This window comes from Choristoneura fumiferana, chromosome 30, assembly GCF_025370935.1.
Source record: "Choristoneura fumiferana chromosome 30, NRCan_CFum_1, whole genome shotgun sequence".
NCBI lineage: Eukaryota > Metazoa > Arthropoda > Insecta > Lepidoptera > Tortricidae > Choristoneura > Choristoneura fumiferana.
Window position 1 is genome coordinate 6588400 of NC_133501.1, and position 22896 is coordinate 6611295.

The 22896-nt window shown below is 40.7% G+C and overlaps 1 protein-coding gene and 1 long non-coding RNA gene across 4 annotated transcripts in view; one reads left to right on the forward strand and one right to left on the reverse strand.

The window, feature by feature from the left end:
- Positions 1-13316, reverse strand: part of LOC141444764 (uncharacterized) — a 26782-nt gene extending 13466 nt beyond the window's left edge. The window contains exon 1 of the long non-coding RNA XR_012453209.1: positions 13253-13316. This is a non-coding gene — a long non-coding RNA (uncharacterized lncRNA). The remainder of the gene's footprint in view (positions 1-13252) is intronic.
- Positions 1-22896, forward strand: part of LOC141444755 (heart- and neural crest derivatives-expressed protein 1-like) — a 34614-nt gene that overhangs the window by 4107 nt on the left and 7611 nt on the right. For 2 of the 3 annotated variants that reach the window (XM_074110390.1, XM_074110389.1), the window contains exons 2-7: positions 2486-2571; positions 3247-3348; positions 5654-5737; positions 6890-7068; positions 9835-9924; positions 12361-12489. In XM_074110390.1, coding sequence (XP_073966491.1) covers positions 2487-2571; positions 3247-3348; positions 5654-5737; positions 6890-7068; positions 9835-9924; positions 12361-12489 — 669 coding nt within the window. In that variant the 5' untranslated portion in view covers position 2486. The remainder of the gene's footprint in view (positions 1-2485; positions 2572-3246; positions 3349-5653; positions 5738-6889; positions 7069-9834; positions 9925-12360; positions 12490-22896) is intronic. The other variant, XM_074110391.1, reaches the window with a different exon arrangement.

Below are 22896 nucleotides of genomic sequence, written 5' to 3' on the forward strand. Positions count from 1 at the left end.
GTCGTATAGCATAATGACGTCAAAGTCTATGACGGACCACTCTGTTTAATTGACAATTTAAAACGTCCATAGTTATCTTCATGTTTTTTTTATATATTAAAAAATTTACAACTCTGTTGAACAATGAAGATAAGTATATTTAAACAAATAATTAAATGCATATTCTCTATTGCATTGTATTGTATTGTATCCTCCAGTCGCAGGTACTCTATGGAAAGATCAGTGAGATAGCGAGGCGCCGTCTCGAGACTAGAGGGCTATAATTATCTTCTCAAGTGCCACTTGAACCGTTAATGCACTACTGTTGGGAACAAGTTGCACGATTGTTAGTTATGGGTCGGTAACTTATAAACTGACAAGTTATTATAACTGCATTAGTGTTCAATATTTGTTTAAATGCATAAAGATATTAAGAATGAATTTAACATTGAAAATACATTCGTATTAAGAGGCGTTGTTTTAATTGGACGACCGTATGGCCTGTGGTTAGAGAACCTGACTGCTTACTAAACTTATAACACCCCTTTTTACGTCGGGGGTTAAAAACAGTGCAAATATTACGTAACATGGCGAGAATTTCATGTTTCAGTCGTTGTCAGACATTGTTTGACGAGCGGAAACCCAAGTGGTTAGAGAACCTGACTACGGAGCTTGAGGGTCCCGGGGTCGATCCCCGGCCGGGGCAGACAGTTGTATGAATAATGCGAGAGTTTGTTCTCGGGTCTTGGATGTTCAATATGTATTTAAGTATGTATTTATCTATATAAGTATGTTTATCCGTTGCCTAGTGTCCATAGTACCTACCTAACAAGCTTTGCTTAGTTTGGGAATAGGTCAATTCAACGGTCATTTGGTGTGAACTGTCCCATGATATTTATTATTATTGTTATTATTTAATTGTTTTGGACATGAAACTACCGTGAGACTCACTCATATTAAATGATATTGTAACGGATAACTCACGTCTTAAACCGAGTTTAGCTCGACTGTTTCGGGCTATTTCGTAGCCCTTCTTCTCAGGAGCACGCGAACGCACACTAAACTCGAGCTAAACTCGGTTTAAGACCAGAGTTATCCGTTAGGTACAATATCATTTGATATTTAATTGTTTTTTAATTTTTTTTTGATTCTTCATATATCGCACTCCCAGACCAACACCGCATCAACTCAAAATAATACACCATTTTAATTTAGACCTTCCAGAAATTTGATGTCCAAATTAAAATGGTGTATTATTTTGAGTTGAGTTGCGAATATCTGAGTGTCTCTGTAATAGGTACTGTATAATTTTGTTAATAAATTCAGTTGTTGATTATTGTAATTCTATTATATATATTTTCAATTTTATAGAAACGTTTCGTTTAGACGACCAGATGGCCTAGTGGTTAGAGAACCTGACTACGAAGCTTGAGGTCCCGGGTTCGATTCCCGTGTCGGGGCAGATATTTGTATGAAAAATACGAATGTTTGTTCTCGGGTCTTGGGTGTTTAATATGTATTTAAGTATGTATCTATCTATATAATTATATTTATCCGTTGCTTAGTACCATAACACAAGCTTTGTTAAGCTACTTTGGGACTAGTTCAATTGGTGTGAATTGTCCGTGATATTTTTTTTTTTTTTATTTGACTGGATGGCAAACGAGCAAATGGGTCTCCTGATGGTAAGAGATCACCACCGCCATAAACATCTGCAACACCAGGGGTATTGCAGACGCGTTGCCAACCTAGAGGCCTAAGATGGGATACCTCACGTGCCAGTAATTTCACCGGCTGTCTTACTCTCCACGCGAAACACAACAGTGCAAGCACTGCTGCTTCACGGCAGGATTAGCGAGCAAGATGGTGGTAGCAATCCGGGCGGACCTTGCACAAGGTCCTACCACCTGCAGAATATTTATTTACATCCTTGTACAGCCCATCTCTAGTGGAATTAGCTAAGCGGAGCGAGGCGAGGTAAACCAAGCGTTTCTATTGGTCCATGAAAAACCTCCTCGCAACACATCATAGCACATCTATGGTGGTAACGCGACCACCAGTGGTTTAGTTAGACACGGCGCCTTCAGTGGCTGCCACAGTTTCATTTAGTACAGTAGTTCCCAAACTTATTTTCTCGTGGACCACTTTCAAATTTTACTGGTTTCGGTGGACCCCCTGCTGCTACATTTCTACCACATTCTTAAAGTCGCCAAAAAATAAAAATTGTTTCGCTTCTGAGTTCTGTCCAGTCGCTTGCCCTATTAAATATTATCTGCTTAGTTAGGTACTTAAAACAATGTAGGTAGGCCCTTATAAAACTATGCTTACATTTTGTCTCTTTACTATCAAAAGCAGATAAATTTTCGTGGACCCCCATTAAGATCTTAAGGACCCCATTTTTTGTTCACGCCTACGTAGACCCCCAGCAAGTCTCCCGTGGACCCCTGGGGGTCCACCTGGACCACTTTGGGAATCACTGATTTAGTAAAATCGTCTTTCGTTTCAGGATGTCGAGTTACGGCAGCATCTCCCCGTCGGACGAGGGCTTCGACCGGTACGAGCCGCCATTCTACTGCCAGCCCAGCCACCAAGGTAACTGATCAAGGGGGGATCAAAAAACCGAATGCCTTAAAAATACTTAAATTAAATAAACTTTTAATTTATGAGGATTGGGAACAAATGAATGGTTTTCCTTTTTAATTTTGCTACGTCTGTCTGTCCGTCCACGTGGCTTTGCTTAGTTAGTTAGAGACTAGACTATGCTAGTGCAGTGCTAGAAAGCTGTAATTTTGCATGTATATATAGCATTTGAGAGATGACAGCCTAACTTATAAAAGGTACCGACCTACTTGAAAAAATCCGCACAAAAAACAAAACCCTTAGGGGCTGTTTCACCATCCATTGATTAGTGTTAACTGACGGTTAAATGTGATGCCGTCTCCGTCTATTCGAACAAAACAAATAGAGACGGCATCACATTTACCCGTCAGTTAACACTAATCAATGGACGGTGAAACAGCCCCTTATATTACTCGATTTTTTCGTAACGGCTACGGAACCCTATCCTGAGCGTGTCCGGCACGCTCTTGGCCGGTTTTATTTAAAATTTTCGGCAGTCAGGATTTCTAATTTCTTATATCTGGGGGCACGGCAGTGCCCTCGCCAAGTCGAGCAAAGCAAATTCCTATTTTACGCCTAATAATGGTGAGTTGTTCGACTATTCGCTATAACTGCGGTATCCCTCCTTACCTACCATGGTGTCGGCAGGCAGCCCCATGGACGGCGGCGCGTACTGGCCGGCGCCGGAGCCCGAGTTCGACGCCGGAGACGTCTACCACGACGGGACACACTACATCAGCCGCGGATACAGTAAGGACCTATAATAGTATTTTATGCAACAGTTGTATAACAGGGTTCAAAAAAGGCGAGTGGCGTGAGTTACGATGTGAGCTTTAGCGAACATCGTAAGAAAAAGACGCCACGAGCTTTTTTTGACTTACTTATACAACGTTGCATACAATACTTTTTCTTCGACTTGGGTACTTATTAATTAAAATACAAAATTAGAGAAAAAGCAAACTTGAAATGTTTTCATACTTTAGTAAAAAGTATCGCAACCGCAAAGAGAAGGTAAACAACAATAAACAAGTGAGAAATATGAAAACGTCAAAATATGTCTAAGTTAAATTTTGTTTTTGATTAACGTTTATTTGCCTGTGTCGATGTTCAAAATACGCATTACTTAAATGTTGGCAGGCTATGGATTAGTAGGTTCGTAAAGTTTTTTTCTGTATAAAAACCATATAAAATATGTAACTGGCACCTTAGCGTGTCCGAACTAGCTAGCTACATATTAGTAATCTGTGGTCCGAACGTACGAATTAAGAAAAAAAAAGTAAGTGATTGCAGCAGGGCTACTACGAAACTCCAGACTCGAAGTTCGCGTCGTGCGGTCCGTCTGACACTTATACTATTTAATATGAGAGCGAGAGGGACGGTACGATACGAACCTCAATTTTTGAACTTCGGAGTAGGCCCTCAGTATCGTTTTAGCAACATTACGAGTGCATTACGATATAGTGCTGTTATGGGAAACCAGAACCTTGTATGTTGTTATATTACTGTTCGTGATTAAGTAAATCACATATTACAGTATAGGAGTAGAAAAACATATTTAAAAAGAATAAGTATGTATTTTTTTTAATTTCAACATCAATTTATTATGTCAGATATCAATACATGTCAATTACAAAATTAAAATTAAATCAATTAATTGAATTAAATTAAACTTAACACTGTCATTAAACTAACAAAATATGTATACAATTAAAAAGAATAAAAAATACCTTCACCTTGTAATTTTAATAATTTGGTTTTCTGTATCGCTTACTATGTCTGTGTACAATAAAGAGTCTTTGTATTGTATTGTATTGTAAAATAATAAACTAACCTAAAAATCCCCCCTGCATCGTGTCCGGTTCAAAAGTCCCCATTACACTAGCTGTATTGCCTCTTTTTACAGCAATGGACACCTTTTAAACGTATAAAAATTTAGTCGCTGCCGGGAAATTTCACGTTTATCTAATTGTCACCACAATTGTCCTCTTTTGCTCTTACCTACAATTTCGGGAGGCGCTAGGTGTTAATAAAAATCAATAGCTTGGAAAATATTTCAAATGTTTATTTACTGACCACTGATGGTCACTGGTGGTTGAACCATCAGTGGTGTGGCGGCACGCGGTACGGAATACCGAGGACCTGGGTTCGATTCCCAGTGATGGTCTTATTTTTCTGGTTTTTCTATGCATCTATATTTCAGTTTGTATTTTCAATTTAGGTTTTACGGGATGACAGTAAAAGTAAAAATTTGGAATTGAAATAAAAAATACAAAAAGATTCCAAAAAAACAATCTTAACTCGTGTAATTCGTCAAACTTCAGTGACATCGACGCCATACAAAACATCTTTCTTGTGGAAATTTATAGAATTTGCGATCACTGTTCCAGCCATTGTTCTTGCAGTTTACTACGCAGCAGGTTTCGTGACGCATATTTATATATTTTTGCTGAACAATGCACGAATACGTATTTCGAATAGTAAATAGCGACAGTTGGTCCGCCGAAAAGTTCCTTGTTTGGCCGCGGCGCGCGCTGCGATCGATTCGTGGTTCCCCCACCTCCTACTTCGCACCCTTGCAATCACGAGCGTTAGAAACGTCAGGCAATACGGCTTCAGCTAATAACTGATTCATCATCATCATCATATCAGGCGTAGCACGTCCACTGTTGAACATATGCCACCATAGGTTTGTGGCCTCCATAGGTCTGTGCCTCCATAGGTTTGTGGCCTCCATAGGTCTGTGCCTCCATAGGTTTGTGGCCTCCATAGGTCTGTGCCTCCATAGGTTTGTGGCCTCCATAGGTCTGTGGCCTCCATAGGTCTGTGCCTCCATAGGTTTGTGCCTCCATAGGTTTGTGGCCTCCATAGGTCTGTGGCCTCCATAGGTCTGTGGCCTCCATAGGTCTGTGGCTCCATAGGTCTGTGGCCTCCATAGACCTCCAGTTGCTTCGGTTGGAAGCGGTCTGCATCCACTTGGTGGAAATAATACTTTACGAGTATACGAGTAATTATACTTAATTTAGTAAATTTAGTGATAACTTTGTATTTTGCGCAGGCTACGACGATGTCCAGATGACCAATGAACCCTACGATGGATACCACCAAACCATGCATCACAACTACATACAAAATAACACAGGTACCTACGGAGTTTTAGTTGTAAAAAATATGATTATAAAATATGAACCTAGGGGTATTTACATCAAATAAATCAGCTATTCTCTGGGGGTATTAAAGAACCTAACCTAATTAAATACCTGGCTAAATAGTAAAAATTAAAAATGATAGATCACAGCTCAGTAACTACCTACCGCAGAAGGCATCTCTTGCTAGCTGTAGTTTTACTTATTACATTGTAGTTAGATAGTTATTTGTGTCACAAGGGAGCAAAATGGTGTATTTACGGCGAGGGCGTACATTGAATCCAGAATGTAGCGAAGTATTCTACAATAGAATCCTGAGCGTAGCGAGGGATTCTTAAGTAGAATCCTGAGCATAATGAGGGATTCAAGTGTTAACGCCCAAGATGAAAATAGTTTTGCTCCTGTGTGGCTCATACAACTTTTCACACCGAGCATTAAGAAACTTGAAAAAAAAATATCTAAATATCATTAAAGAACAACCAGCATAGAAAATGGCGTGGCTTTACAATTATCAACTTCAAAAATTGTCATTTGCAATAAAACACTTAAAAAAGCCTTGAACAGAAAAAATGCACTTTGCTCCCTCTCGACAGGGAGGAAAAGTTGCTTTTCTGAAGGAGAGGTGTGAAAAAAAATTTAAACAATAAGTAAGACTGGTTTTAAAAGTTCAAAGTATTTTTGTGATTAATAAATATATTTTTATTTGCTTGCGTTGTATCTATTTATAATAAATTCAGTTTTTCCGGGAGGTTTTACAAGTATACTATTTCCACTCTTTGCTTCGGCCTTTCTGACATCTCTTTTTTTCCAAATACTTATTAATGTTATTATCCGTCTATTTGGACTTAATAATATTGTTGTGTCTTGTGTTGTGAGTACTGATGAGCCAAAAGAAACTCTAAAATTGCAGAATTTTTCATATAGGAAAATTTCGGAAACTTCTGTCAATTTTTTATGGCTTTTAAACTTTCAGAAAATTCCGAGAACTTTACCAACTTTTTGGAAACTTTCCGAAACTTGCACATCTCTAGTTGTGAGTAAATGAATTCCCTCCGCTCCTCTCTACTCCTCTTCTCTTCTCTCCTCTTCTCTTCTTTATTACGACAGGGCCTTGCACACAGCATATAAAACATACTCCCCCTCAATAGAGTGCGAGCTGCAGCTCCCCCGCTACCCGCGCCCCGCGGCACCCTCCTTCGTGCGCGTGGTCAAGCGCCGCTCCACAGCTAACAAGAAGGAGCGCCGGCGCACGCAGAGCATCAACACGGCGTTCACAGACCTGCGAGAGTGCATCCCCAACGTGCCGCCCGATACCAAGCTGTCGAAGGTGAGCCAAGCGCGCTGCTAGCCTGGCACCATCAGCCAAATATCAGGTCTACCACCCTAAAGCTGTTTTTTTATTGTTTATTCGACTGGATGGCAAACGAGCAAGTGGGTCTCTTGATGGTAAGAGATCACCACCGCCCATAGACACCCGCAACACCAGGGGGGATTACAGATGCGTTGCCAACCTAGAGGCCTAACATGGGATACCTCAAGTGCCAGTAATTTCACCGGCTGTCTTACTCTCCACGCCGAAACGCAAGAGTGCAAACACTGCTGCTTCACGGCAGGATTAGCGAGCAAGATGGTGGTAGCAATCCGGGCGGACCTTGCACAAGGTCCTACCACCTGCAGAGCCTGATAATCGTTTGCATGTCATAAAACAATAATGCCAATAGACGTGTCTGTCAACTTGAAAGTTCGACTTTAGCGACATATTCGTTTGATAGAAACTTGTTTAAAAATTGATAGACCACTTATTAGGCTGATGGTATGAAGCTGTCTAAAGTGAGACTTGTGTGTGCCCCCGATACCAAGCTGAGCCTTATGAGTCTTGCTAGCCGGTTAGTATCAATCGGTCAAAAAAGCAGCTGGTCTTAGTAGCAAATTGCTGGTCTAGGAAGCAACTGTTCTAAGAAGCAACTGGTCTAAGAAGCAACTGGTCTAAGAAACAACTGGTCTAAGAAACGACTGGTCTACGAAACAACTGGTCTAAGAAGCAACTGGTCTAAATAGCGAGTGGTCTAAAATTCTTTGACTCAAATTCGACGGTTATATGTTATCCGTCCAGCTGTTTAGGCTACAGAGAAGATCAAAGAAATTGACGTACTTACCATCAGCCAAATAAGTGGTCTATCAATTTTTAAACAAGTTCCTATCAAATGAATACGTCGCTAAAGTCGAACTTTCAAGTTGACAGACACGTCTATTGGTATTGTTGTTTTATGGCATGCAAACGATTATCAACTTTAAGATGATAGACCACATTTGGCTGATGGTGCATGTGTACTGGGTGTGGCTTGTAATACGAGCAAATAATTCAAACATAGATTGTAAGTACTCGTCAAACTGAACAACATTGGTTCAGCGATTTTTAAAAAATAATGCGTTTTTTATTTTTATTGCATTTTAAAGTTTATTCGAAGAATCAATGTAAAGCAAAATGTTTGATGTTTATAGCGTGACAGGCGACGTCAGTTGGGTTCTAGGATGGCGTACATTGATAACAGTATTTAACTTGTATGAAAAAGGGAAAATCTAAATCCATTATCTTTAAAAGTCGCTTAACTAATGTTGTTCAGTTTGACGAGTTCGATCTATGTATGTTTTAATTATTTGCTCGTGTTACAGGCCACACCCGGTATATGTATACATACATAGGGATGCTTAAGAACCATAACCCTCCTTTGGACAGTCGGATGAAACCTGGTGTAGATCGACACTGTTGAAGTTGGTAATGCTACTAGGGCTTAAATTAATAATGTTTTAATTGTAGTATTTAAGTTGTTTTCAAATTGAGCTGTTAGTAAAAGACGTCAACATTCCATTTATTATACCGTACTACTTCTAACTCATTGTAACAAAGCTCAGTTAGAGCAGGATAAAACTATACTCTGTTGTACTTTTGGACGATTTGAATGCACACGTTTCACAATGATTGACACCAATGAAATAGACTCCCAAGCTCTACGATAACTGAGTCAGTTTTATAGTCCAAGATCCGGTATTAGAAATCCCCTCATCTCATTGACAAAATTTAAAATATCTGATATTATATTTCGTTTAAAAAACATATACTTAACACATGTTCCATGCTTACCCGCCAGCTTTACGTCAGTTTTTCTTTAGTATAAACAGGCGGTGCATAATTAATATATTGTCTTCAGATATTTAATTGTTTTTTTAAACGATTGGTTATTTTTCTTTGTCCAACAATATAAAGTTGCCTTGACAAAAGTATCTCATAACTATGGTTGCCAAGTTGTTAGAGTTAATAATTAAATCTAAAAGGACCGGATTTACCCAGGCAAGTGGCAACCCATTTACAATATAAAAATATAAATACGGGTGGCTCATTGAGATCTGTCAGTATGGGAAAGTCTAAAACAATAAGACACGAAGATCTGTTCTTAGGTCATCGATTTTAGTAACAAGAAAAACTGCATTCATAAATTTATAAAATCTTGTACCTACTCAACTCGGGAATGGAAACCGGACGATTTGAAAAATAAAACTTACATTATTCAAGAATATGAAAACAAGGCATTTTATTCATTCTAGATATCGTCTTTCATAGTAACACTTATTGCTTATGATCTACACTATCGATATCCAAGTAGAAATTATGTACATACCTAAGTTTTTTTTTTAAACGACCCGGATCGATTCCCGTACCGAGAACAAGTTTTTTTTTTTAAATGTTTGAATGCAGTTTTTCTTGTTACTAAAATCGATGACATGGTGCCTAAGAACAGATCTTCGTATGTTTTATAGTTTCAGACTTTCCCGTACTGACCGATCTAAATGAGCCACCCGTATTTATTTTTATATTGTAAATGGGTTGCCTGGGTAAATCCGGTCCTATTATATTTAATTATTAAATCTTTATTTTTATATTTTTTTAATATTTTCTAAAGTTAAAATTTTGACATTATCATATAGCAGGTGAGGGTTATTATTTCTAATAGGTACTGGATCTTAGACTAGGTATTATGTTTTTCCATAATGTCCAATCTCTGATGAGAAAGCTAAAGCTCGCCGTTTCCGGCAGACGGCGGCGCGGTCGGCCGGCGTCAACCGCGCGTTCTCAGCGCTGCGCGCGCGCATCCCGCGCGTCGCGCCCGACACCAAGCTGTCCAAGGTGCGCGCTGACTGACCAACTGACGTACTGACGGGATGACGAATTGACGGACTGATGGAGTGACGAATTAACCGACAACTAGAATAAAAGTATAGCGGATAGATGGACCGACGGATTGACGTATGATGGACTGATGTAATGACGAAATGATGGACTGACGGACTAACTAACAATTGGAATAAAAGTATGACGGAATGACGTATGACGGACTGATGGAATGACGAAAAGAAGGACTGACGGACTGATGGAATGATGAAATGATGGACTGAACAGCAGCCGGAATGAAAGCAGTTATGACGGATGACGTATTGACGGACTGATAGAATGACGAAATGAAGGACTGACGGAATGAACCATGTGTCGCACATGACGTTAAACTGTTCAGTTTGGGCGCTGACTAACGCACTGACAGACGGCTTGATGGATTAACTGACTGACTGGCTGGCGCACATGTCGCGTCCGACACAACTTATATAGATCCGCATTGACCGATGGACTGACACACGCGTCGTCCTGATAGCAGACTGTCATAGACATCGGTTACACGGTAATTCTGGCGCCAATTCAGTCCATCATTCCGGTCAGAAGTCAGTTTTTTTAAATAACATTACCAGACCATTGACCACATGAAAAAAGAACGGATTGACTGACTGACGTACTAATAGAGAGAGAGAGAAACATTTATTTACACATATTCGATACACATAAAAATACATTAGATGAAAAAAATAACATCGAATACTCGTAGTATAAAGTGGACCCCACTCAGCATAATGTTACGGCAAGCCGCAACGCTGTTTTTCAGTGGGGCCCATTTAAAAACTAAAACATATAAAAACATACAACCCACTATGACGACACGAACGCCAGCGGAAGGAAGTTCGCAAAAAAACTTTCAATCCGGAGCATAATAGATCTACAAACAGACGGACTGGTGCTGACTACAGAATTTACGGTATGACGAGATGACGGATTGACAAATTGACGGATTAGCGGACTGGCGGATTGCCGAACTGACGAAATAACAGATGTAGCATAAATACCAAATTAAAACAGCAACAGGGTATACATTAGTTGCATTTGCTCTAACTTCCTTGTAATGAGTTGAAAGTAGTTACGAGTGTACATATGTGTCATTCGGATATAATGAACTATATTATTGTAACGTTTCATTAAAATCAATTCAGCAGTTTTTGCGTGAAAGAGTAATAAAAATCACACACATCCATACAAACTTTTGCGTTAGCTAGTTTTGAATATTTTGTTTTTATTAATTATATATGTAGGTACGTAGTATGTTAGTCTGTAAGGGTCTACGCTAGCTGCCTCGGTCGGTTTGCAGCGCTAACTGCGCGCGGCGCGTGCGCATACGATGTTGATGTTACCTGCACCCACAACAAGCAGTACACCCCCGACAGATAGCGTAAGCCCTGAGGTACAATACAATCATCATCATCATCATCATCATCATGTCAGCCGAAAGACGTCCACTGCTGGACATAGGCCTCCCCCAAGGCTCTCCACTCAGACCGGTCTTGTGCTTTCCGCATCCACCGCGATCCCGCGATCTTAACCAAGTCGTCGCTCCATCTTGTTGGAGGCCTACCGACAGCTCGTCTCCCGGTCCGCGGACGCCATTCGAGAACCTTCTGGCCCATCGGCCATCCGTCCTGCGAGCAATGTGCCCCGCCCACTGCCACTTTAGTTTCGCAATTTTTCGGGCAATACAACACAATACAATACAATACAAATATTCTTTATTGCACACCATAAAGCAGTACAAAAAAAACTTATAATATAAACACTTAGATTCAGGGTAAACAATAGGCGGTCTTATCGCTAGGTATTCATTGTATGATCGGCGGCCGATCGTAAAATCCGCCAGGTCACGAAATTCCTAGGCATATCGTGAAATGGCGCCATTTCATGAAATTGGCTAAGGGACATCCGCCATATCGATCAAAACGCACCGTTTAACGATTAGCCTAGTGACGTTTAGACAGATCATGAAATTCCTAGGCATCATGAAACGCCGCCATATCGGTTCTGGCACTTCGCCGGCCGCTGCCGCGGCACGCTCGCTCCACTCGCTCGGCTCGTGCGTTGTGGTCACAATTCATACTAACCACTCCTCGCTTCGCTCTTCGTACCTAAATTATTCTTTCTTTCGAAATATCACGATGTGCCCGGTATAAAGCTAGGAATATCGCCGAATGCGTTGCTCTAATCGATCTGCCGTATAGTTTCTCAGGCACATCGTGATATGCCTGGCCAACTTTTAGGAATTTCATGATCTGGCGGATTTTACGATTGGCCGTCGACATAATTATGCACCATGATGCACTAATGGTTTATTAGTTATTATCGTAACATTAGTGAGAAAACGTAACTCGTACACTCGTAGATATATATTATATTGTAATCTTTCTCCTTCAGATCAAGACGCTTCGTCTGGCGACATCATACATCTCCTACCTGCTGAAAGTGCTGGAGACAGATGGCGAGCCGGCGGGGGGGTTCCGGGCCGAGCTGCACCACGCGCCTCCTCGGAGGAGGGACACGCAGGTGAGAGGCGGGCCGCGGGCGATGAGGGTGCAGGGAACTATACGCGTGAGAGAGGACGGGTGGCAGCGGGGGAGCAGGTAGCATTGGGCCTCCTCGTAGGAGGGACACGCACAGGTGAGAGGATGGTGGGGGTTAGCAGATTGTGCCCCACGCGAGGAAGAACGCGTGGGTGGGAGGATGGGTGGCAGCGGTGGGGGAGCAGGTAAATACAGTGAGATCTTTAGCCTCATCTGCACTTCACATCAGGTTAGTTGGGGCCTTAGGGGTCAATCACGATCAGTTATACATATATAAAAAAATGCTTTAAGCAGCGTTTCCACCAATAATGTGGAGGATGTGTTGCGAGGAATGTGTTTTTCATTAACCAATAGAAACGCTTCATTTACACATCCTCGCACAGCACATCTCTGGTGGAAACAGCTGAGCGGAGCAGGGAACTGTATACGCTACGAGGAAGGCGCGGGTGGGAGAGCTGTCGGCAACACACACAATGTTACACTCTGTAGATTACTGCATAGAAGCTTTCTTCGAACGATTTTTTTTTATCGCATGACGTGTTATCGCGCAAAGGTCACCTGTGTTGACGCAGGTGTTGTTAAAATTTTAAATTATTTTCTGTTTCGTAGCCAAAGTGGCAAACATTTACTTACCTTTCATAGTTAGGTACCTACGTCATGTCCGTCCGACCGTTCGCAATTTTAGAGACTTTTTCCTCAAAATCTATTACATATAATCCCCGTGTGGTGTCGGGTTAGAATAACACCTCTCCATTTCTTCCGTGGATGTCGTAAGAGGCGACTGAGGATACAGGTTAAGGTATACCGTAGGCGACAGGCTAGCAACCTGTCACTATTGTACTAAACATTTCTCGCAATACATCCTCGCACATCCTTGGTGGAAATGGAGCCTAATTCTACTTTTTTAGGGTTCCGGCGCCAAAATGGCAAAAACGGAACCCTTATATAGTTTCGCCATGTCTGTCTGTCGGTCCGTCCGTCCGCGGCTTTGCTCAGGGACTATCAATGCTAGAAAGCTGTAATTTTGCACGGATATATATGTAAACTATGCCGACAAAATGGTACAATAAAAAAATTAAAAAAATGTTTTAGGGTAAGTACCTCTCATAGACGTTAAGTGGGGGTGACTTTTTTTTCCTCATCCAACCCTATAGGGTGGGGTATCGTTGGATAGGTCTTTTAAAACCATTAGGGGTTTGCAAAGACGATTTTTTCGATTCATTAATTTTTTTGCAAAATATTCAACTTTAAAGAGCAAATTTTCATTAAAATCGAGCCCCCCTCTAAAATCTCATCAATCAACGATACCCACACTATAGGGTTGGATGAGAAAAAAAAACCCCCCACTTTATGTCTATGGGAGGTAGGTACCATAAAAAAAAATATCAAAGCTTTCATTGGACTAGTTTGTCGGCATAGTTTACATATATATCCGTGCAAAATTACACTGAGAAAAGCCGCGGACGGACAGACAGACAGACATACATGGCAAAACTATAAGGGTTCCGTTGTTGCCATTTTGGCTCCGGAACCCTAAAAAGGCATAAAACATAAAACACAAAAAAAAGACGTACAAAAATAAAACAAAGTAAATTAGGGATTTACAATATGACGTTTACTGTGAAATGGTCCCATGGTGGCTCAGAAGGTTGGAATGGAATGATGGCGATGAGCCGCCGCGCCGGCGCCGTGCGCGCGCGCCGCTCCCGAGAGAACGCACTCGAGACATGTGGCCAGATTGCGCTTTGATGGCTATTCCACTGATAAACTATGAAACATTCAAAAATAAACTCTAATTGAGTATCTGCATTTATCTTAATTATCCGGCCGTCTAAACCACGTACACTATGTAATTTTATTAATAATATCATGGACAATTCACACCAATTGACCTAGTCCCAAGCCGAAGCTGAAGCCTCAAGCAGAGGGTCGTGGGTTCAAACCCCGGCTCGCACCTCTGAGTTTTTCGAAATTCTTGTGCGGAATTACATTTGAAATTTACCACGAGCTTTGCGGTGAAGGAAAACATCGTGAGGAAACCTGCACAAACCTGCGAAGCAATTCAATGGTGTGTGTGAAGTTCCCAATCCGCACTGGGCCCGCGTGGGAACTATGGCCCAAGCCCTCATGTTCTGAGAGGAGGCCTGTGCCCAGCAGTGAGACGTATATAGGCTGGTATGATGATGATGACCTAGTCCCAAACTGACTTTGCCCAAACTAACCAAAGCCAAAGTCTAACCCCCTTATTCATAAAACTTAACAAGCCTGTGTTAACTAACAAATGCTTTGTCCCTTTCTAACAAATACAAATGTCGAAGTGACAGATAAGGACAAACGAATTTTAGCGGCATTTTAACTAAAATAGGTTTGATTGTCGTTTATGAATAAGGGGGTAAGAACTTACATTTTCTTACACTGTGCCAAAGTTTACGCTTAAGTGTAGTTTGGATACTAGGCAACGGATAAACATACTTATACAGATAAATACGAGTATATACTAAGATACATATTAAACATCCAGGACCCGAAAAAACACTCGCATTATTCATACAAATGTCTGCCCCGGCCGGGGACCGAACCCGGGACCGTAGTCAGGTTCTCTAAACACTTGGGTTTCCGCGCGTCAAACAATGTCTGACAATGACTGAAACATGAAATCCTCGCCATGTTACGTAATATTTGCACTGTTTTTAACCCCCGACGCAAAAAGAGGGGTGTTATAAGTTTGACCGCTATGTGTGTCTGTGGCACCGTAGCTCGTAAACGGGTGGACCTATTTGAATGTGTTTTTTTAATCAGCGAATAATCATTCTAGCGATGGTTCTTAGACATGTTTCATCAAAATCGGTTGAACCGTTTTGAGATATTGAACTTTGAAGTGACAAGGTCGGGAGTTTTCCAACTGTTTGTTGGTTATACCTACTCCCACTAATATTATAAATGCAAAAGTTTGTGTGTATGTTCATCACGTCTAAACCGCTGAACCGATTGAGATGAAATTCGGTATACAGATAGTTTGAGTCCCGGGGAAAGACGTATAGTTTTTATCCCGGAAAATGGCATAGTTCCCGCGGGATAGCGATAAACGGATTCGACTCGGACGGAGTCGCGGGCAACGGGCTAGTCTTTCATAAGGCGAACTGCTAAAGAATGGAATTCGCTTCCATCGTTTGCATTATCAGATAAATACAATATACAACCTAGGGTTCTTCAAGGCAGAGCGAATAAGCTGTTACTGATCGAATATTATTATTTAGAAGCCTGTAGAGGTGTCCCACTGCTGGGCAAAGGCCTCCCCCCATGTCCTCCACTCAACCCGTTCTTGGGCGATCTCTGACCAGCTGCGAAGAAAGGCGTCCAGATCGTCCCGCCATCGACGCCTGGGCCTGCCACGCCGCCGAAGTCCGTTTTGTGGTATCCAGTCTGTGGCTATTTTAGCCCACCTATTGGATTCTATGCGGCTGACGTGGCCTGCCCAGTCCCATTTCAGCCTGGCAGTCTTGGCACCCACATCAGCAATGCAAGCAATCGAATAATATACTGTTAAATAAACCTTCGAATAGTGACTGTTACCAAGGCCGTGGCTTATTTGTTCATCTGTGCCTGTGCAGCATTATATCTAGAGAACAATTCATAAACAACATACCTCAATGAAGCCGACTTCGATGTATGACGCTCGCTAAAGTCCATAAAGCCGCAATAGTCCACCGCCACTTCACTATACTTCATTTAATTTAGAATTAGAAAAAAATTAGCTAGTTTTAAGGTACAAAGTCTTTGTACATTTTTCATGTTCAAAAATGTACAAAGTCTGTTATTATTTACACACAAAAATATTTACAATACAATGTCTATAATCACAGTTTATATTTATTTTACAAAACCGAGCACAACCGCACCAATATATGTCCGCCGAGAGTTTTTTTGTTTTGAATTCTCGCTGCTTTTAGAGAGTTTAGAGTTTAGTTAGACCTGCAAGAAAAATCATGCAATTTATTATGCTTTAAAATATCTTAAAAAATACAATCCGCTGCACGGAATCAACGTGTGAGAGAACGAAAACAAAACTTGGAGTGTGTTTACTTCTTCATCAAACTGTCGACCAAATGCTTGAATGCCTCTAGGCCCTGTCCATTTGCCTCCTAGTACCCTGGAGCTGTGGACTTGACTGACTCGTACCATCTGAAAAAATAAACATGGCCATATTAAAATACCTTTACTAAACAAGCTATTATATGACGCCGAAAATGCGTAAACGGTGACATTGTGGTTTGGCCACAATCGTATGCCTTCATAATAAGAGAAGCATAAAAGAAGGAAAGAAAGAAAGAAAAAGTTTATTCGGCAAACTTGTAGGTAGCATACATCAGGTACATATTATAACTTAATGTTTAATTAAGGTCAACTTAAAGCTAGCCGAAAGGGCTGGCAGCTCAGCAATGCTGAGGTACGGAACCACAGCGCTGATTTTCAGCTGCAGCCAAAAAAAGAGAAAAAGAAAAAAAAAAAAATGGTGCATGCCTATTTGACACCTTGAAAATATGTTATACAAATAATAAGTTGTACATTATGGCCGTCTGACAGAGATTCTGCAAAGGGATAAGTTAGCCTTTGTACATGTTATGTATCTCATTATTTGACAATGGAATTATTTCCACTTCTTTATTTAGGTATTTCACTTATTTCTAAATGTTTACATGATACATGATGATACTATACAATTACAATATCGCCAATTCAATCCTTTAATTTTAGCTTAAAACTAGCAATAGAGAGCGCAGTAGAGCGCAGTGGGGGCGGGAGATTGTTCCAGATTTTGGATGCGACGTATTTAAAACTTCCTACTAAAAGACATAAAGGGTGTCTGTGTGACTATGTGCTAGTACATACAAACAATCACACAATCACACAAACGCGATGCGGGGCACTGGTCTCCTGCCGGAATAAGTGGGCTGAGTGGGGCCAATAATTTCAACGCAACGGACTTGCGCCAATCAGCCACTGACAGCAGAGGATGAAAATTCAAAAATTGTTCGCCATCCAAAATAATTGCACAGATACCTTTAGCCTCATCTGTACTTTTCGTCAGTTGAGATAGGGGTCTATCACAGGTTACTGTTATATAAAAAACCGGCCAAGAGCGTGTCGGTCATGCCCAAGATACGGTTCTGTAGCCATTACGAAGAAAATCAAGCAATATTATGTGCGTTATAACACAATTAAAACACTTATTTGTAAGCCGTGTGGCCTAGTGGTTTGACCTATCGCCTCTCAAACAGAGGGTCGTGGGTTCAAACCCGGCTTCGCACCTCTGAGTTTTTCGAAATTTATGTGCGGAATTACATTTGAAATTTCCACGAGCTTTGCGGTGAAGGAAACATCGTGAGGAAACCTGCACAAACCTGCGAGAAATTCAATGGTGCGTGTTGAAGTTCCCAATCCGCACTGGGCCGCGTGGGAACTATGGCCAGCCCTCTTGTTCTGAGAGGAGGCCTGTGCCCAGCAGTGGACGTTATAGGCTGGGATGATGATTAACAGTCTTTAAATGTATTACCAGAAAAAGACCGTATCTTCACGGCACTTACGTCCTTTTGTTGAAAGCGCAGTCTTTCGGCAAAAACTCAAAAAACGGTTATATATCCGATCATGTTGAAACCAACTTTCGTTTGAAAGTATTTATTAGCGTTACCTTTCCATATTTTTTGGACAAACGGTTTACAAGATAGGGGGGGGGGGGCAAATTTTTGGTACTTTGGGAGCGATTATTTCCGGAAATCTTCGCTTAATCAAAAAAGTTTTTGAGAAACCTTACTATTACGTGTATAATATGTTACGTGTATGGAGTGCCCCCCCTATGTATATTTATTTTTGTAATTTAACTACCAAAATTAAATAGCGGCTTTTACAGACATCTGTACTCTACATTTCAGTGATATACATCTTGTAGTTTTCGAGTAAAATGCCTGTGACATACGGACGGACGGACAGGCAGACAGACAGACAGGCAAGCGGACTTGACGAAACTATAAGGGTTCCGTTTTTGCCATTTTGGCTACGGAACCCTAAAAAAGATACACACTGTCTTCATTGAATTTCACAAATTTCTCTTCCCAGCCTCCCCTAGAAATAAAGCTGTTTTGACAGCGCAATAAAGTAGCGGTTATCGCGGCCATGTGGCTCTGTTATTAGATTAGACGAGTCTGTTTTCTCGCCCGAGGGCGTTGCTCATTACATTATCGCCCGTCACAGTATACAGAAGTAACTAGTCTGCGTACCGCGCGGAAATTTACGCTTGCAAAGCGCTGGATTACGATTTTTCTCTACATAAGACGCACAAGCAATGTGTAAATAAAAGTTACTCTCTCTTTTTCTCTCTCTCTCTTAATCTGATTAGAACAATCAGAAAAGTTTTATAAAGTAAGTATTTATAATTAATCAAACTGCATTGCATGAATGACACAATTAAAAAAAGTAAAAAAATCGCCAAATGGGAGTCAAACTCGCGTACCAAGTGTTCTTATGAATATTTAGTGTTACTTAGCAGAGCTTTTCTCCTAAAAAAATGTACGTGGTGCCAAGAGGCCTTTTATAAATTTAATTTATTTTTAAGGAACTAGCCTTAGTTATAAATTTAGTTATTTAATTTATTCTTTGTTATTTTAGAATAAAATTATTACAGATACTTATTAAGATATATGATATAACTAACGATATTATGACTATCAATATTAAAAACCATAGGTTGCTCATTAAAAAAACGTATAACAACTATTTTTTGAATTACAATGGTATTTCGTACATGATTTCCGAAAAACTAAGAGCTAGCGAAATTAGTCACCGTACCCATTTAATTATAGGCAGAGGAAAGAGTCGCTAATACACCGTTCATTGATTAATTACTGTTTTATACTGTGACCGAGGGCACTTATTCGATTATTGCGCGATTTAGTCTAATAAACGACGAGTGGGTATTATGTTGGGGACTGCACCATGCCAATAATTACGTAATTAAATAAATTAAAATAAATAACGCAACCAACTTCAAAATTCAAAAATCCCTGACATTGTCATTTCAAAGTTCAATATAGACATAGACATAACTTTATTTCGTCATCAAACTTTAAATCATCATCATCATCATCCCAGCTATATACGTCCCACTGCAGGGCACAGGCCTCCTCTCAGAACAAGAGGGCTTGGGCAGTAGTTCCCGCGGATCCAGTGCGGATTGGGAACTTCACACACACCATTGAATTGCTTCGCAGGTTTGTGCAGGTTTCCTCACGATGTTTTCCTTCACCGTAAAGCTCGTGGTAAATTTCAAATATAATTCCGCACATGAATTTCGAAAAACTCAGAAGTGCGAGCCGGGGTTTGAACCCACGAACCTCTGCTTGAGAGGCCATAGGTCAAACCACTCGGGCACCACGGTTTAAACTTTAAATAATAATACACAATTTACAGAAAAGAAAAACATTACATATCTCAAAAATGGCTGAACCGATTTTAAAAAAGAAATTGTATCAAAGTCAAAGTCAAAATATCTTTATTCAATTTAGGCTATAACAAGCACTTATGAATGTCAAAAAAAAATCTACCACCGGTTCGGAAAAACCTCTGCTGAGAAGAATCCGGCAAGAAACTCAACGAGGTAGGTAGATTCAGGTCAGATTTACAATATTATTAAATGATATGTATACATCACAAGTATTTAACACAACTTTATTTTTAACAATCGAAATCAGTCCCCCGTTTGAGAGCTACAACTCTATAGACTCCCTTCTCTTTGCGTTGGGGGTTAAAAAGCCGTGGTAGCCGAGTTTGGTCCATGGCCTCTCAAGGATCGTGGGCGAGTTCAACGAGTTTTTCAAAATTCATATGCGAAATTTACAAAGGAACAGATTGTGAGGAATCCTGCACACCTGCGAAGCAATTCGAGGCGTTTAATTCTGAGAGGAGGCCTGTGCCCAACAGTGGGATTAGGTTTTCCTCCTCTCATATTAAAAAAAAAGTGATAATATTCTTGAGTAAAACAGGATTTAGCACAGTTAAGCTGCTTTATTGAGATACGAAGGAAGAACATGCACTATTAGGTAGCCATCTTTTTTATTCGAGACAAAACACAATACTGACATAACAAAACTCAAAAGACCATAGACTTTATTGCTACTCTAACATAAAGGTCTAATGAAAGCTATCTCAATGGCAAGCCGTAGGTATTTCAAGTTTACGTGCGGGACAAATCTTGCAAGTTAAGATTGAAATTTGGCTTAGGTACCTACATCTGGTGCCTATCTACAATAATAAAAAAAAGACATTTATTGCCACATTAAAAAAAATACAATGAACATAACAAAATACAAAAATAAAAAACAACAAACACGTTACAAATATGTGGCCATAGGCTCAGGCTCAGCATTCACATGCTGCCGGTTGACTACCGGCGGCGCTGCAGGGCTACTACGAAACTCGAAACTCGAAGTTCGTATCGTACCGTCCCTCTCGCTCTCGTATTAAATAGTGTAAGTGTCAGAGGGACCGCACGACACGAACTTCGAGTTTCGAGTTTCGGAGTAGCCCTGCTGATTTTCAGCCCGCGCCCGTCTCGCGGCACGTTTTACACAGTCAGTAATACGGGAAGGGTAAACACACAAAAGTATTAATGTATAAAAAAAAAATGCAATTTTAACACGTAAGGGAGGTTTAAAAAGAAGAAAAATGGGAGATCTGGCAATTCTGTTCTAAGAGATGGCATTTACATTCCTAGCGGGTTCTTGCGGATTTTTAATCTGGCAGTGACATCCACTCAGTCAGTGGCAGGTTGACTGGCAGAGATCCCTGCAGGGATAAGTCCGCCTTTGTACTTAACATAACTTTTATTTATGTAACCTTTTTGTTTTTCCTTTTTGTACAATAAAGAGTATAAACAAACAAACAAACAAACATCCTGATAGTCCGGCCAGGATCGTCTCCGGACGGTACTCAACGGTTAAACGGACTGGATGGCAAACGAGCAAGTGGGTCTCCTAATGGTAAGAGATCACCACCGCCCATAGACACCTGCAACACCAGGGTGATTGCAGATGCGTTGCCAAACTAGAGGCCTAAGATGGGATACCTCACGTGCCAGTAATTTCACCGGCTGTCTTACTCTCCACGCCGAAACACAACAGTGCAAGCACTGCTGCTTCACGGCAGAATTAGCGAGCAAGATGGTGGTAGCAATCCGGGCGGATCTTGCACAAGGTCCTACCACCTGCATAAATTCAACCTTTTTGTCTTAGTAATAAGTTACAATATCCATTGTAATTATTAAAAATACTATTAGCTTTAAAAACATCCTTTGTGAGGTATGTATTCGATAGCTGCTTTTGATTCTGTGGTAGTATGCTCCAATAAATGGTGCCTTCATCATCCCAGCCTATATACGTCCCACTGCTGGGCAGAGGCCTCCTCTCAGAACAAGAGAGCTTGGGCCATAGTTCCCACGCGGGCCCAGTGCGGATTGGGAACTTCACACGCACCATTGAATTGCTTCGCAGGTTTGTGCAGGTTTCCTCACGATGTTTTCCTTCACCACAAAGCTCGTGGTAAAATTCAAATGTAACTCCGCACATGAATTTCGAAAAATCAGAGGTGCTAGCCGGGGTTTCAACCCACGACTCTCTGCTTGAGAGGCGATAGGTCAAACCACTAGGCCACCACGGCTTAATTAGTCCTTAACTGTACTAAAAAAAATATATTTTTTTTATAAAATCTTCGTACGTCACATTCGATCGCTCAAGGATAATTGCAATAAACAATATTGGCGCAGCTGCGCAAAGCGTGCAATGCTGCGCAAACCAATAAATTATTCAACAATGGCTATGGTAATTATATGTGGTCGTTAATTATTGACAGTTATTTGTAAAGCGAGTTCAAATACCAGGCGAAACAGATCTCTTACCTCGGCTCAGCAGTCCTCATCGAAAGGTGATTTTAAAACTTAAGAGATTACTTCAATGAAAATATAAATGAATACTGAAACAAATTAATAAGATGATAATACTCTTAAATGTATGTAGAATATTTTTAAGACGATAATTGAGTGATATAATTATGTAGTAGTAACCTCTCATGTTGCTGTGCCCTTGCAGGGCGTCACATATGACTAAATGTGATATGCAATGAATGAATAAATGATGATAAATGAGTATGCTAACCAAAATTATTCTCTTCACGCTTATAATTACTCTCTTATCGGTGGAGTATATATCTTAAGGTCACAGCTCATTAGATCCACCACGACTAACTAGCTAAGCTACACATACATTCATATATAGCCGATAAGCGCCTACGAACAGAGAACCGACTGGCGGGTTGCTGGCATTGAATGACTGTGTTAAAAGTT